The sequence below is a fragment of the Petaurus breviceps genome, unplaced genomic scaffold (genome assembly GCF_028583685.1).
Source record: "Petaurus breviceps papuanus isolate PSGF00001 unplaced genomic scaffold, PetGlider_PUasm1.0 187, whole genome shotgun sequence".
In the NCBI taxonomy this organism is placed as follows: domain Eukaryota; kingdom Metazoa; phylum Chordata; class Mammalia; order Diprotodontia; family Petauridae; genus Petaurus; species Petaurus breviceps.
The window spans coordinates 10,575,181-10,592,797 of NW_027185799.1; the positions used below are offsets into that span (position 1 = coordinate 10,575,181).

The 17,617-nt window shown below is 38.7% G+C and overlaps 1 protein-coding gene across 1 annotated transcript in view; it reads left to right on the plus strand.

The window, feature by feature from the left end:
* Positions 1–815: 815 nt before the first annotated feature.
* SAXO1 (stabilizer of axonemal microtubules 1) overlaps positions 816–17,617 on the plus strand; it is a 33,453-nt gene continuing 16,651 nt past the window's right edge. Inside the window, exons 1-2 of the mRNA XM_069090552.1 lie at positions 816–868; positions 6,577–6,756. Coding sequence (XP_068946653.1) covers positions 816–868; positions 6,577–6,756 — 233 coding nt within the window. The remainder of the gene's footprint in view (positions 869–6,576; positions 6,757–17,617) is intronic.

The window sequence follows — 17,617 nt, forward strand, 5'->3', positions numbered from 1 at the left end:
TAAATTCTCCTTCCACCTTTTCATGATTTATCATGTTGTTCTTATGTGAATATCCTTTCCTTTGAATTTTATCTAGTTCTTTTTTTTTGGTTGAATTTTATCTAGTTCTGTATTTTAGCCCATTGACATTTTGATTGATAGGACTCTCTGTCCTAGTGCCTTTGCTTTTCAGATTACCTTCTGCCTCCTCTGTATGTAGGTACCTAATTATTTGCATGTTGTCTCCCTGTTATAATATAAAGCCCTTCAGGAAAAGAAGATCTTTGTCTTTCTTTGTACCTTCAGCATTTAGTCTAGTAGTATACACTTAAATAATTATTGACAGACTGATAGTATTGCATGTGTTTTTCCTTTCCTTTACAGTAGCTAGCACAAATTCCTAGTCACAGGAAAGAAAGAAAAAATAGGTTTCAAAGTCCTTAAAGGAATGAGCTTAAATTGTGGTTTTAAATTACAGATGTATTGAAAATATGTCAATTATATAATGGGTTGATCTAGCTGCTAGTGATATTAACTTCTTGTAATGGTTTCGACTTTACAATAGAGACATAAATATCCAGAAGTACTTTTCCCTGTCTTGACTGGAAATGTTTTTCCATAAAAAATTTCTGTGAAATAAATGGTTTTATTTAGATGGGATATTAAAATATTTATTAGTTTAAAAAATTTACTAGTATGGTTTTGGGGATGGATTATCGGTAGCTATAAGCATGGTTTGGAGGAATAGACAAAATTGAAACAAGAAATGAAGGTGATGAGTTGGTATTCTGTCTTTAGTGCTGGTAAATGTAGATTATAGGGATGTTAAGGTGTAAATGTCAAAGGCCTGCGTCTGTAAGACTTTTTGGCCCCCAGAAAACCCTCGGATGTAATAATGGATGTCCTATTAACATTATCCTCATTGATTTCTACGTAGAGGACCCTATGAAATAGAGCTCTTTGGGTTGCTTTGGGTTCTGAAAGACTTCTTAAAGTTCTGCTTTTCAGCATCTTTAATGAGTCTCATTCTATCAAATGAGGCAGGCATGAAGTTTGATAATAATGAACAAAACACTTGCCAGACACCATTGATTCATCTATCTTTTTTGTAATCTCATTCTCAGGGCCTGGTGACTTAAAACAAACTCATAGGGAGGCTCAGAATACAAATAATCCTGTATAAGGAAACATGGAGCTCACAACAAAGATAGTAAAGCAAGCCAGTTGACAGAAGATTCAAAAAAAATTACAATAAGAAGAATAATGGAAACAAAACCAGAGGGAATTGGGGTCCCAGAGGGAATGGGGCACCCTCTCCTCAACCAGTATGGTCTCATAGGATTTTATAGGGTTCTTATTTAGATACAGGCAAAGAGCCTAGGGACTGATTCTGATTCATGCTAGTTGGGAGGAGAAAAGACTTTTGGGGGTTCATTGATATCCAAACCCCCCCCGGTGAGAAAAGGGAGTTTGGTCTACTATGGCTAATCTTACTCTAATAGGGGACTCAGCTTCCCTCTTAAGAGTTTGTGAGCTTCTCTGGGATGAGGGGCTTGGTGAAACTACTGTATTCAGTGTAAGTGTATGTATACACACCTATATACATATACATACATATGTATGTATACAGATTATATACATATATGTATGTGTATATATGTGTATACTCATATATATGTATATGTATAGGAGTATACTTGAAAGCCATAAGGTACCTTTCTTTTTGCCAACTTGCACTGTGATATTCTAAAGTTACTGGCATAAACTTCTTTTCTTCCATGTTCTTGGAAATAATGGGTAGTATGATTCAGGCAGAGAAGTCGTTTTGGAGTTAGCTGTGTCCTGTCCACATAGTGTAGAAGAAAGGGCCCTGGCCCAGGGGCTTAGGATGCTTGGTCCTTGCTTTGGCTTTGCTGTGACTTAGTTTGGCCAAGACATTTCTGATCTCTTGGGATGCTGTTTCCTTATCTGTAAAATGAGGAGGTTGGACCTCCGAGGTCCTTTCCAACTCTAACATGGCCAGATTCTAGTACAGATTCAGTTTTTAGATTTGAATACTGTTGAATTTTTCAGGATGTCATTCCTTAAATTGTCTTTTCCTATTACTCCAGACATTTTTCTTCTCTCTCCACTTGATAGCTTTAAGGGGGAAAAATTGGAAACAACCCAGTGTTCCTCCCATGAGGCATTTTTTTTTCTTTACTTTGAGTCACAGAGTTCTCAAAGTTGTGGGACTTGTCTGTTAAGTCCCTACCATCATCGATATTATTAGCAGTGTCAAGAAATATTTTGAATGCTTATATGAGCCATATTCAAGACAAATAATTTGAGAAAGGGGAAATAATAGTAGAGCCCATAGAGCTAGAAACAATCCTGAAAGGCATGATAGTAAAGAACTCTAATTGACTTGACACCTTTGGGGGTTTCCAGAGAGTTTTCTGTAAAACCCTGTGAGATAAATAGTACAAATATGATTATCCCTATTTTATCTCTGAGGAAACTGAGGCTCAGAGAAGTTATATGACTTGCCTAGAATCACATAGGCAGTTGTATCAGAGCTGAGACGTGAACCTAGCTCTCTTGACCCCAGGAGCTCTTTCCACCTTGCCTGTGGTTATTGTAAAGGATTCATAGAGACTTCAGAGGAAAAGATTTTACAGTGGAGACTTATAAATTAGTAGCCCTAGTATGTGCACAAATCTGTTTTATGCCACATATTATCATATATATGTATATTTTCAATGGATATAGATGTGGTTATGATTAATGAAATACAAATTCATTTATGAGTATTACTGAAATCATAGTAGTTTTTGACATCCTATATTTTTCCCAACAAATACTAAAAGTGCAGTTATTTTACAGAGATATAGGAGTTTGTAAAACCTTTTTACGCTAAAAAGATTTGAAACCCATATAGCCAAGAATAGAAGGAATGCAGACATTTGGGGAAAAGGTTTCATAGAAAATCTCTCAGATAGGATGTGATTGGATTGGAATATAGTTGTAATGTAGGAAATGATGAGCTGGTTGGTTTATAAAAGCAGAGAAAAACTTGAACTTATGAAGGAAGATGTTATCCATCTTCAGAGAAACAAATGATAGGAGGAAATAAGCATAGTACAGTCTTACATATATATGTATATGTGTGTATATTTATATATGTGTATATATACACGTGTATATATGTAGATACACACACACACACACACACATATATATATATGTTTAATTGTTACCTTCTTTAGGGTGGGGGAAGGGGGAGTGAAAGGAAAAAAATAGTAAAAAGTGCTATAATGCCAAGCAAAGGCAACTTCCCAAGGTTCAAAATACCAGCATAGGTGCTCTCCATTTTATTTAGTGACAAATTAAGAACAGAGAGAATCAACATATAGCATAATTCAAAATCCAGCATTTACCAAGTGTGATTTAATCAAGTACTACCCCACCCCTGGACATTACATTCATTTAATCAATCACAAAGTCCCTCTTCTAAATACTACTCTACCCCTAGGCTGTACATTCATTTAGTCCATCACAAAGCCCCTGTTCTCAAATGGAGATTAGTTTCCAATCATAAGTAAAGTACATTCATTTGTTCAATCACAGAAAACAAAAAGGTCAAAAGTTCCCCATCCTTGGATCACAATTGAATCTACCCCAGAGTTACAACAAGCTTAAGCACAGCATTTAATACCCAAATGGAGGTCTTTTCTTCATCTTGACAGGAGGCAAGTTCTCAGCAATATTTGTTCCTGGGGAGACAAAGCTTAGCAAGGCCACAAGATACATTGCTAGTGTCTTCATTAATTCATTTTCTGTCTGCAGAACAGGACCCCTGAAAACATTAGCAAAACCCCCTTCCAGGATTTATGTAAACATACAACAAGAAAATCCTTCTTCAGGGCTTCTGAACCACCAGCAAGGTTCCAAGACCTCTGCAACAACAGCACTGTCCTTCACCATTGGACAGAATTCACTCTCTGTCTGCAGAACAGTCTCAGGAGCTCTGAACCAAAAGCAAGGTTCCAAGTCTTCTGCAACAACAGGACTGTCCTTCACCAGTGGACAGAATTCACTCTCTGTCTGCAGAACAGTCTCAGGAGCTCTGAGCCAACAGCAAGGTTATAAGGCCTCTGCAACAACAGGACTTGCTTTCACCAGTGGACAAATCTGGCAAAACAACATCAAAACAGACAGTCAAAGTACCAGCATAACAGCCATGTCTCCTCAGTCCTTGGCAGCTCTGGGTGGCAGCTCTCAAAAGTCCTGGGCAATTCAAAGTGGCCCTCAGCAATCCTCTCAGTCTCTCTCTGCCTCCAAGATGCTGCTTCCAAAAATTTCTTCTGTCTCTCTCTTTTCTTGTGTCTCTCTAAATTTACGTCACCAGCTCCTCGCAGTTCAGCCCTCTCTTTTCACGTCAACAAGTCCATCCCACAAGTGGGATTCACAAGCTCTGGGTTTTAACACAATCAAACCAAAAACCAAGCCAATACAAGGGGATCTTTAAATTACATTACTATTACAAGTGCACAGCAGAGAACAAAATAAAACCTACAAGGAAGCAAAGAAAAGCTGGGCACCCTTGGAAACAATGTATAGTATTATTATATAGGTTTTCTTGAAATGGAAATTTATTGTTTTATATTGAATCTTCTCTTATGTTCTCCTGTGTACATGACAATATTTGTTTTTTATTTTCTAGTTCTATATTTAAGTTTAAAATAAATTTATGAAAAAAATAAAAAGATCTGGAAAGGCTGAAACAATTGCACTACGCTGTGTTGTGAATAGTAGGGCATCTGGTTCAAGACAGTCCTGCTAACGAAAGCAGGTTGTCAACCTCATTTTAAATACCTTAAGGATAAATTATTATGGAACTTTTCTTTGTATGATAATAATTTGTTCCTGGGCTGGATCACCTCTGAAGACAAGAAACTAAGTCCTTTCCTTTTGTTACATTACTGTTCTCGTAAATACCCCTCTTTTCATGAAGAATTTCACTTATCTTATTGTTAGGAAGTTTGGTATGGAGGAAAGAGCCCTGGCCTTAGAGTCAGAAGGTGCATGTTTGAGTTCTGACTCAGATACTTATTGGTTTTTTGACACCAGGGAAGTCACAAGCTAAACTCTCATAGTCTCAATTTCCTGATCTGTAAAATAGGGTTAATAATTCTTCCTATCTCATAGGTTTGTTATAAGAGAAATTCTCTGTAAACTTGAAATTACATATGCATCAGTTATTATCTTAGCAATTAGTTTTACAAAGATATAGAGATTTCCATTTTATGAATCCAAGAGCTTCATAACTGCCAAACTATATTCAAACATAACAAAAATCCACTTTTATTATATTCGAATACAATTGGAATAGAATAACATGACCCTTCAGAATAGAATAATGTGATTCATTCCCTAATTTGCATGTGTGATGAACAAGCTAACTATGTGATGGATTTGAAAAATGATATCTCTACCATCTTGCTGCAAAGAGGTGGCCTAGTATATTGGGTAGAGGAAGGGACTGGGAGTCAGGAACACCCTGGTTCAAATACTACTTTAGACCTTTCGTTGTATGACCCTAGGCAAATTACTTAACCTCTGAGGCTCAGTTTTCTCAACTGTAAGATTAGGGTACTGGATTCCAAAATCTCCAAGTTCTCTTTTAGTTCCTAATTTATGATTCTATGAATGAGTAGAAGCAGACACTGCCCCTCAAACTGTATTTAGCACTAACATTTTCAAAAAATTTTATTTGCATTGTTTTATCCACTTTAGAATCTAACTGATTTTTAAAAAATGATTTTTCTTCTACCATTAATACTAACTACTTCAAAAAATATGTTTTTTCAGAGAGGATGAATGGTTGTTTCTATTTTCCTATGTTTTAGGATTTGGAATTGGCAGGGACCTTGGCGATTGTTTAGAGTCTGGACCAACCCTCCCATTTTGAAATGACTTGCCCAAGGTGGCTCAGTGGTGCAGAGTTGGTGCTCAAACCTGAATCCAGACCCCCAGTCTAGTGTGTTTTTTTTCATGACCTTGTGTTGTCTCCTTTTAAAGGTCACACTTTTGCATGGTGTACTGGAGTTCATAGCCTTCAGTAACAGTTTGAATGAATTTAATTTAAAAGTACCCATGTGAAACCTTTTCCTCTAACTAGTAACTGCTTTAATACTTTGTGGGTAGGCCACTAGACACAGAGTGGGGAAGACTTTAGTCACTAACTCTGTCATCTTAGGCAAGTTATTTATTCTTTCTATGCTTTAGTCTCTTCCTCCATAAAATGAGGGAGTTAGACTCAGTGACTCTTAATGTCCTCTTTTTACCTTAGTGAATTGTTTTCTTAAGTAGATCAATTGCCACAGCTAAAAATATTCAGTACCCTTTTAGTAACCTTTTGCTGGTGATGACTCTCCCTGAATTGAGTTAGCCTGGTCTATGGATTGCCAATAAAGAATCTGCTCTTCTCTTGCAAAAATTTAATCTTTCCTGCTTGCTAGGACCTTCCAGAGCTTGAAGCTTTCAAGCATCCACAGTTTGGGTATCTGAGGAGAACATTACTGGAGTAATTAATTTCTCTGCTTTTCTTTTTAGGCGCCATCGTTGTCCACATATTCCTACCAAGATTTATGAACAATCAGAGAACAAATGCCTTCTTTCAGAGTACACAGAGAATTATGGTATTCATGAGTATTATCAACCAAGAGAATCCTTCAAGCCCAAGTCAGACTATCAGAAAGGGTCTGTACCAATGGAGGGCATCTCGACAGCAAGGTAAGACAATATCAATATCTTTTTTTTAGAGGGGGAGGAATAATGAATACTAGGATTATTCTTATGAAATGTCACTGGGGAACCCTTACCTCTATCATCCTTAATCTTTTTAAAATGAGTTGGAGGTTGGTCAGACTTCCTAGTTGTCTTTATTTATAGTGTAGGATGTAGTGGGAGACCTTGGGCCATGTATCCTGAGCCATCTCCACTCATCTTGATCAATATCTGGCCACTGGATCCAGAGGGCTCTGAAGGAGAAAGTGAGGCTGGTGACCTTGCACAGTCCTCCCTCACTCGAATCAAAGTTGATAGCAAATCATTTCATCAACTCCCTGAAGTCATGGTTCTCTTTGAGAATGAAGGACAAACCGTCACATAAGCTATAGAAATAGCTCCTGAGAGAAACCTGCTCAAAAATGAAGAATATGCTTTAAAGGATGGGTTTGTAGAGGTTCTAATAATAATTTACTAATAAAAATGCCTAACAGGGCATTTAAAGTTTTCATGTAGTCTGGATAGCAGAGGACCAGATTTCCTGCTTAGGCAGAACAGTCCTGAGCTAGACTTCCTGTTTCTACTTGGAGGAGTGTCCTGAAAATGTCCTTCATCAAAATCTGCTTATTTTATGGGTTGGAGGTATAAGCAAAGTTTCTAAGAGAATTCTGGCTTAAAAAAAAAGAAACATATTTCCCCTAAGTATATTCAAAAGTGGAAGGTCAGATAAATGAGGCAGGAGGAAACAGGGGCCTGCTGAAGCCATACAGTGTAACGTAGCTGTTGAGGCATTCCATTGAGAGTTGAAAGACCTTGGTTCTAATCTTGCCTCTGATTCTTAACTAGCTGTGAGATTCTGGGTAATTTTCTGAATCTCAATTTCCTTTTCTGTAAAGTGAGGATGATATTTATGTTATCTGATTCACAGAGTTGTTACGAGGAAAGTACATTGTAAACTTTAAAGTGCTGTGTGTGCATTATTATTGTGAATAATTTTGGAATGGGAGAAAGATATCAAAACCATAAGATATTTTGGGGATGGGGAGAGAAGAGCACCCACATTAGGGCAGCTCCAGGGCTTAGCCAAAAAATGAAGGGGGCTCAGCCTGTTCAAGATAATTTTGAATTTGATAACTTTCAATTTGTTCCTATAAATTATTTGAGCATTGGATTGAGAATATTCAACTCTGTGTTTGGAAACATTTAGTGATAACTAATTTTAGTGGTCCATCTTTTAACCTAAGATCCGTTGATAGAATAATTAGCATAGACAGAACTCTATTTTTCAAGGATACCATAACTGATTGAATCAAAAAAATAATGATTAATCATAAGGCATGGGAGATTGGTAAAAGTGAAAAACAGTTCTGTTTTCAGGGAGATTATATTCTATTACAGAATATTACATATAAGCAGTTAAGTCACTGTTATCTACGGACAGCTAAAATGACTCATTGGATAGAGTGTGAGGCCTGGAGTCAGGAGGATCTGATTTAAATCTGGCTTCTGTTACTTACTAGCTGTGTAATCCTAGGCAAGTCACTTAACCCTGTTTTCCTCAGTTTCCTTATCTTTAAAAAGAGCTGGAGAAGGAAATGGCAAACTCCTCCAGTATCCTTGCCAAGAAATCCCAAATGGGGTCACAGACAGTTGGACATGACTGAAATGAATGAACAACAACTGATCTCTGGAGGAGGGAAAGAATACTAACAATGTTATTTCTGGAGGAATGAGGAAAGGTGTTCTTAGGAGTGAGCATTTGAGTTGAACCTTGAAGGTAAGCATTCTAAGAAGTGAAAGAGGGGCAGCTAGGTGGCGCAGTGAATAGAGCACCGGGCCTGGAGTCAGGAGAACCTGAGTTCAAATCCGACCTCAGACACTTGACACACTTACTAGCCATGTGACCTTGGGTAAGTCACTTAACCCCAATTGCCCTCCAAGAAAAAAGCAAAAAAAAAAAAGAAGTAAAAGAGAGGAGAGAGAATGTTGTAGGGATGGGCAATAGTTTATAAAAGGTAGGAGATAGAATCCTGAATTGGAGGACCAGTGAGGCCAGTTTGGTTAGAACATACAGTACGAGTTATAATGTAGTATGGACTAAATCTTGAAAGGTAAACTGGAATCTGATTGTGTAGGACTTTAAGTGTCAGGTTGAGGAACTTATATCTTGTCTTAGGGGTATTAAGTAGCCACAGAAGCTTCTTGAGAGGCATTGTGTGGTTTTTTTTTTAGTTGGTAGTCAGACCACATCTACACAATTGTGTTCAGTTATGGGAGGATGTTGATTAAACTAGACAGTATTCAGAGGACAAGCCATTAGTGAACAGTCTTAAGAGTATGTCATATGAATATCTGGGGACATTGAACCTGAAGGTGATAAGACTTAGGGGAGACATGTAGGCTCTCATCATGTATTTGAAGGACTGTCACCTGTCACTTTGGCTTAAGAGGGCAGAACCAGGAATGATGAGTAGAAGTTGCAAAAAGGTAAATTTAGTCTTGACATAAAGAAAAACCTTCTTAACAATAAGAACTATCTGGAAATGAAATTTATTATTTTGTAGATGAGGAAACTGAGGCTCAGAGAGCTTAAGTGATTTGCCTGGGTTTATATAACTATTAAGTATTGGAGGCAAAATTTGAATCCAGATCTTCCTTGCTCCAAATTTATGACTCACAGGATCACAAGTTCAAAGTATCATAGAATTTATCTTAGAATTTAAGGGTTGAAAAGGGACCTCAGTAGCCAACTAGTCCAACCCATGATTAAAAAGGGTGCCTTCTATAATTCTACAGACAAGTGGTCATCTAGTCCTTAACTGGAAGACCTTCAGTGAGGAAGAACCTTGAAAGCAGTCCATTCTGTTTTGGGGAAGAAGACCAATTTGGAGTCTGTTTGCAATAGTTCAGATTAGATGATGAATATGTAATATAGAATGGCGGCCATGTAAAAGTAGAGTAGGGGATGAATATGGATGTTCCACAACCAGTTAACAATGAACATTTGACATAGGTGCTGGCTTCTGTTGGATTAGAGTCCTGACCCTTGGTCCTCAAGGCTTTGCTGCTATTTTGGCTCCAATAACCTCCCTGGGTTTGGGACTTCCAGATCCCTTGGATCTTGGCCAAGACTAGAAACTCCACTCTCTGTTCCTAAAATGGAAGAGAAAGAATGGAAAGACAAAAGACACCCATTTCTCTGGGGCTACATGGTCTCAGATTGGGTGGGGGAAGGAAAGGAGACCCTAAAGCTCTCCCTCCTTATATATGGTCTTACCAGCTACAAATGAATTAATGAATAATGCATTTATTAAGTGCTTACTATGTGCAAAGCACTGTGCTAAGAGCTGGGAATACAAAGAGAAAAGCAAGACAGTGCCTGCTTTAAAGGACCCCACATTCTGTTGGGCTGACAACAACATGTGGAAGCTTCAGCTGCAAGTCAAATGTAGGGCTCATGGTCCTTAGGAAGCAGTGGCAAAGCAGATGGTAATCTGAGTTGCCTTACTTCCCAAGACATGAATGCAGCAAAGCCTCAGTTGATATTGAATCAGGCTATTTTGGAGACTCCAGAAGTTCTAGCTATGAAGCCAATGCAAAGTCTCCTTCTAGCTACTTGGTAGGTCAACACAGAGTGACCATGCATGTTCCAGTCCTCATGATTCTCCCAAGCAGTTCACAGCCTCTTTACTTGGAAAGATGATATCTTTGGTGGTTTATGCATGTACCAGCTAGTCAGGGGCAAAGCTGGTACTGTAATTATTAATCCTCAGGGCTAGGCTCTATATAATGCAGTGGAGTAACTATTCCAATCAGGGAAATGGGAAATTAATGCAGACCTAGGCTTGCTTATTGAAATTAAAAAAATATACATATTTTCAATTAATAAGCATGTATTTTCTCTCCCTCCCATCTCCCCCTCTTCATTGGGGAAAAAAGGAAAACAAAACCTTTATATAACAAATATGCATTTGTAGTTAAGCAAAACCTCTCCATATTGACCAGCCATATTAAAAAAATGTATGTTTCATTTTCCATCTCTGTCAGGAGATGGGGTAGCATGATTTAGTCTTGAATTTCTCTAGGAAAAGATTTATCTTTCAATGTATATGGCATCTAATCAAGGGTTGGGGAGACTGGAGGCCCTGCAAGAATTTCTTTCTACTGCCTTATTTGCTCTCCACTCTAACACACACAAGTACTGTCTGTGTCACTTAATTCTTCTGGGGTTTTATGTATAATGCATTTACTAAGTACTTAGTATGTGCTAAGCACTGTGTTACAAAAGAAGCAAACAATATAGTCCCTTATGCTCAAGGACATTCTATTCTAATGGGGGAAGACAAGAGACAGAGAGGAACTGGAAAGGGGATGGGGAAGGGTACCCCAAGAGATAGCAAGGAGACTTTTGAGGGGGGGAGGTCCTGAGAGTGAATTGAGATGTAAATAAGGTGAAGTATGGCTGGAGCACATCCTGAAATGGTGGTCCTTCTAGAAAAGGAGTCACCAATAAGGAGAGCAGGGCCTTTAGGGTCAAGGTTCCTCAGTGGTGGAATGTCAGCTATTAAGGAGACTACCAGAATGTGAGTCAATCATATGCTTCTATGATCTAGGTCTTATCATTCCTAAAATCAAACCCAGCCCTCAGGCCTGAAACCATGGATCCCTTAAGCCCAGCACATTCAGAAGCCTTGATCCTTACCCTTAAAAGAAGGGGTCTGTAAGGGAGAAGAAGAGAAAAGAAAATTGTATGTGTTGGATGGAAGTGGTAACTCAGCTTGCCTCCTTCATGTTCTCTTTCTTCTTGTTCTTGTAAAGACTTTCTTTGTTTGTTAGCATCTTTCTTCTCTTTTCCCCCTGGATGAATAAGCTTCTCCAAGGGAGTCTCATCAGCCAAACCAAGTTATAGGGAGTCATAAAAAGTTAGGGGAAAAAAAACAACCTTTTCCCAGAGATATAGCCACTGGGACATGTACTGGAGTTTAATATTTGAGCAGAAGTCATTCTAAATAGTCTTGGGAGTCCTGGGGGTATTGGTGGTGAGGGAGGAGGGGAATCTTTCCCTTGAATTGTTAGAGAGGCCCATGTTATCAGTCATGTGACATCTCAGAGGTCACTAAAAAATGAGAGTTCTGATTGTGTTTAAAATTTCATCTAAAAGACGAACTATGTAAGTATCATTTGGAAGCATGCAGCTCAGAATTCCATAATTCCTGCCTTGGAAATTAAAAAAAAATTTCTGAGAGTCTTTGAAGTGTAGTAAACCAAAGGAGGAACCTCTATATTTCAGGAAGACAGGCTCAACCAGCCTCATTCTGTAGGCCCTAAATTGAATTCTCCTGAGTATCTGTAAAATGAAATTTGCCCAGGGGATTCATTATCCATGTTATTTATGACAATAAGTATCCTATACAGTCATGAACCAAAACAAAGCCTAAAAAATTTCCAGAGACAGAAAAATATCACCTAAATCAACATTTGGCCAAAGGGGACAGAGCTGTTGAAGCATTCTCAAAACTGAACCTTAGATGATCATAAAGACTATATATAAGGGCTGTATATAGTGGGAAGGTCAATAGATTTGGTGTCTAAGGAGCTATTCTAATCCTGGATTAGCCATGTACTTACTATAGGACCTTGGATAATACTTTCTGAATCAATGAGTAATTTAGCATTAATTAAGCACCACCTTGCTGACAAAGTCCAGATAGTAAACTATGGTTTTTCTAGTAACAATGTGAGGTTGTGAGAATTGGATTATAAGGAAATCCATGCTTTCAAATTGTGGTGCTGGAGAAGACTTTTGAGAACCCCTTGTAAAGCAATTGATCATTCACTGTTAAGGTCAAATACTGAAGCTGGAGCTTAAATTCTTTGGCCATATAATGAGAAGACTGGACTTATTGGAAAAGATCCTGATGTCGGGAAAGATTCAAGGCAAAAAGGAAAAGGAGATGGCAGAGGATGAGATGGATGGATAGTGTCATGGAAACAATGAACATGAGCTTTGACAGATTTCAAGACTCAGTGGAAGATAGAAGGGTCTGGCATGCTATGGTCCGTGGGGTCAGTCAAGACTGAATGACTGAGCAACAACATTATGTGTTGGGCATTCCTCTAGTTGCTGGGGAGGCAAACACAAAAGTGAGTCAGTCCCTGCCCTCAGGGAGTTTGCCAGAGAAACAACACTAGAAGATAAGAGACTAAATCTGTGATATAGGGAGTTCATCAGCACAAGTCAGGTAATTTATACTATTAAAAGATTACCTAGATCTAACCTAGAGGCTCAATGATTTATCCAGAGGGTCACATAGCCAGTATCTGTCAGAGGTGAGACTTGAACTCAGGTCTTCCAGGATCCATGGCCCACTCTTCATCTGCTACACTATGCTGCCTTCCATGGCCCTCACCGCTGGAAGACCAGGTAGATAACATATCTTCTCTCCCCCAGGGTTCTCTATTAATCTTAAAGGTATTGGGATATTTATGGTTCTCTGCAAATGTCTCCAGCTCCCTCCTCTGGTGTTTCCCCAAGTGTAGGGAGGGTCCCCTGCATCACAGTTCCATTTAGCCACTAACAGTTGGACTAACCTTTACAAAGAATTCAGAAATTAAAATCACAAATATGCAAACTTACTCTTTCAATATGTGGGAGGCATAATTCTCCTCTCCCTTTGTACCAGCTCATTCTCCTGGGACAGGAAAAGGATCAGGTTCATAGTTTATCCTCATTCCTATACAGTCCAAGTTCCAAGTCTAAAATTCCTTTTGGGGTCATGTCTCAGGCACCCTGGCTTCTCTGGGCTTCTGTGCTAGGTTGGCTGACTGCACCAACCCACCCCCAAACCTGACTCCAAGGTTGCCATGACTTGAATTTCCAGGTTTGGTAGGGATCACCACCTCCACCCAAAACTTGAGAATGATATAGAGAACCAAATACTCCCAGGCCTATTTCTCTGGGCCATGGTAAAAGAGGGAACAGGGGAAGGAAATTCATCCCTTCTTACTTGTTCAATTCATGCTATCCCTCCTAATGTTTTTCACCCTCTGGATGAAGGAGGAAAGAAGCCCATAGGAAAGAGTGAGTCAGAAAAGCCGCAAAAAGAGATTGTCTCAGTCTTACCAGTTCTAGAGACTCCGACTGTCCTATATATGCAACCAATCAAAGGAGGCTACCTCCACCCACTTGATACAGTACAAAGTGCCTCCAACTTGGGAGATCGGGTTGCAAGTCCTCATAGGGATGCCTTCATGTTGGGGGAACTGGGCATTTTCCAAGGTCCCCACAAAATAGATACCTGATGATTTTGTGGGGAATGTAAAAGCTGATGGAGTGAGGAAAGAGGGAGATCAAGAGAGCCTTAATGAACAAGGTAATATGCCAGCTGAAATCCTGAGCAGAGTCTAAGAGAGAGAAGTGAGGAGGGAATGAATTCCATCATGGAGGACAGCTAGTGCAAAGGAAAAGAGAGAGAGTTAGAGTGCTTGTGCATAAAGAACAGTAAGAAGGCCTTTTATCTCAAAAGTAGAATAAATAAAAGAGGGAATAATTAAAATTGAAAATTGTATATTGAGTGGAGTCAGGTTGATATATAATAAATTGATTAATATAATATAATGTAATATAACATAATATAATATAATAGCATAGTATAGTATAATATAATTATATAATGTGATATAATATAAACACAAAATTTATATTTTATCGTAGAGATAATAGGAAGCAACTGGAGTTGATAGAGGAGGGGAGTAACATGGTCTGACCTTGACTTAAACTTTAAAAGGAAAATCACTTTGGCAGTTGTATGGAGAAGGATTTGGAGTTGAGAGAACCATTAGGAAGGGAGACCAATTTGGAAGTTGTTATCCTTTGTTTCTTTCAAAATTCAGGTCAAGCACCACTTCTCTATATGAAGCATTTCCTGGTGGTTCCTAGTGCCTACCCTCTCCAAATTATCTCACTTATTTTGGATATAGTATGTATAGATACATACACACGTATATAATATATATGTTTGCATATTCAGAAAAGGTGGTAGGAGCATGACATCTATACCTAAGTGCCTTAGAGTAGGTGGGAAAAGGGGGGAAAGAGACAAAATCGCTCTCCTCTTCCTGTGATCTCTGAAGGAAAAATAAAGGGAAAGCAAGTCAAAGGAATCTCACAGTGGTTTTTATTATATCCTTAGAAATCCTGGGATTCCACTTAGGCACACTGCAAGGAATGAGATTACCAATCAATTCAATTCAATAAACATTTAGTAAGTGCCTACTATGTTCCAGGCATTGTGCTAAGTGTAGGGGATACAAATAAGAGAAAGAGAGTCTTTGCCTTCAGAGAGCTTACAATCTAATGGGGGAAGACAATACACAAAAAGGTGGGGGACTGGTGGCAGGCACATAGGGGTACTTATGGGCATGTGAGGTTGAAGACAAACAGAGCTGCTGATGGACATTGGAATTCCCCTGAAAGTGATTCGGAATTCCCTGGCAGCCCTTTATAAAGGAATGCTTTGGGAAGAGTTTAATGTTTTACCCCACTGCCTTCAGCTCTCTAATCAAAGGGGAGAGGCAACTGAGGGCGAGTTGAGAAGGTATGGAGTTTATTGGAGTCAGTCCTGAATCATATCTCTAGCCCTTTCCTTCCACAGTAGATCCCTGGTTTGTGGATCTCGAAGAAGCGTGGGACCTGGATAATTACTAATAGCCAGAGAATATGAAGCATCTCTCATGAAAGAAGTGGGATATAGTTGGATACGTGCAACTCCAGTGGCCCGGAAACAATGTTCTGTGTCTTGTTTGGTGACCGTTCGCCATCTCTCTAGGATGGTGAATGTGCGAGTAAGAACTCTTAGTACCAAAGACTGGCCTGGCTTAATCTCTGTGGCTGGTGCCCAAGGCAGCCTGGCAGCTTGCTTCTGGGCAGTGGTATAATGCAGTGGTTCTTGTCTTGGTGCTTGGCTTGATGGTAAACCCAAACACAAAAAACACCTGGCTTCTGGAAAGGTTATCATCACAGCATGGGACACCATTAGAGTAGCACATGACTCTTACTCCTCATAAATCTGAAAAAGCTTGCCATTTACAGCACATGTCACATGAGGGAAATGGTTGCTATTTTCAGCCATTTGTTAGTGTGAAACTATTTCTACCAACCCTTGGATGCTCTCTTAAAAAGATCTGCCTTTAGCCAGATTGACTTAAATTAAATTTATAGGTACGACTAAGAGAGTCATACTACATGCTTCTTTTGCATTAGTGAAACTCTTGTCATGTGAAATAGTGTTCATGTGCAGCAGTTTTGATGTAGTGAAAAGGGTACTGGATTGAAGTTTCCAATCCCAGTTTTCACTCTAGTGAGCCATATGACCTTGAATAATTCACATCTCTTGGAAGGGCATAGCCTCTGAATTTCAGCTCAGTTTTCCCATCTGTAAAATGACAGTTATACTAGATGTTTTCTAGGGTCGCTTTCAATTCTGATATTCCATGATTGGATGGGACTAAGACACAAATGTCCTGAGATATAATTCTGGTCCATTTTTGTCATCTATACCTAGAATATGACTATTTCTCATCTCTACTTCATAGGAAATCCCCTGTTTTTTTTCCTTCAAGAAATTATTAAAGCTTCTCTTACATCATCTCCCTACTACTAGTGCCATTGTTATCTTCCTTATAATTAACTACCTTCTACTTATAATCTTTTTTTTTTGAGAGGGGAAGGTAGGGCAGTTGGGGTTAAGTGACTTGCCCAAGGTCACATGGCTATTTTGTGTGTGTGTGTGTGTGTGTGTGTGTGTGTGTGTGGTAAGTGTCTGAGGCCGGATTTGAACTCAAGTCTTCCTGACTCCAGGACTGGCACTCCAGGGCACTGTACCATGTAGCTACTTATAATCTTAATAGTTGTTTACACTTATATATGTCTTTGGTGTTTCCCCATTAGATTGTACTTAGCAAGTAGGAATTATTTCACTTTTTCCATTTGCATCCCCAGTAACTCGTATAATACCTGGCATATTTAGGCACTTAATAAGTACATGTTGATGAATTGATTTGGTAATCATTTTCCTACTAGTTAGGGATTAATTCTGCAGATGGGAAATGTTGAATACTTTGAGAAGAACCTAGCTCATATTGGAAAGGTGAGGTCCTGTACTTTTCTATCGCAGCTCTAAAATGAATTTGACAATAGGTGGGGTAAAATTAGAAGGGGAAAAAGGGCCTTGCCAGAAATATGACTAGAATACCTATCACTCCTGATGTTTTTTATAAATTAAATTTTATTTTTTTTATAAACAAACAAGATTTCATCTTCTTGCCCTCTTTCTTTCCCCCTCCTCATTGAAAAAGGAAAATAAAACCCATGCAACAGGTATACATAGTCAAATAAAACAAATTCTTGCATTGGTCACATTGCAAAAATATTTGTCTCAGTCTAAATCCTGAGCCCATCATCTTTCCCATCTTTCCACCATCAGGCAGGTAGCATGTTTTATCATAAGTCCTCTGGAATCGTGATTAGTCATTGTGCTGGTCAGAGTGTATAAGTCTTTCAAAATTGTTTGTCTTTCTAATGTCGTTACTGCATAAACTGTTCTCCTGTTTCTGCTCATTTCATACAAGTCTGATTTATCTGAAACCATTCCCTTCATCATTTTAAAATATGACACAATAGTATTCCGTTACAATTATATTCTATGATCTATTTAGCCATTTCCCCAGTTGATGTGCATCCCCTTAGTTTCCAAGGCCTTTTCCAGTAAAAACGTATTGCTCAAAATATTTATATGTATATATGTGTGTGTGTGTGTCTGTCTATCTATCTATCTATCTATCTATCTATCTATCTATCTATCTATCT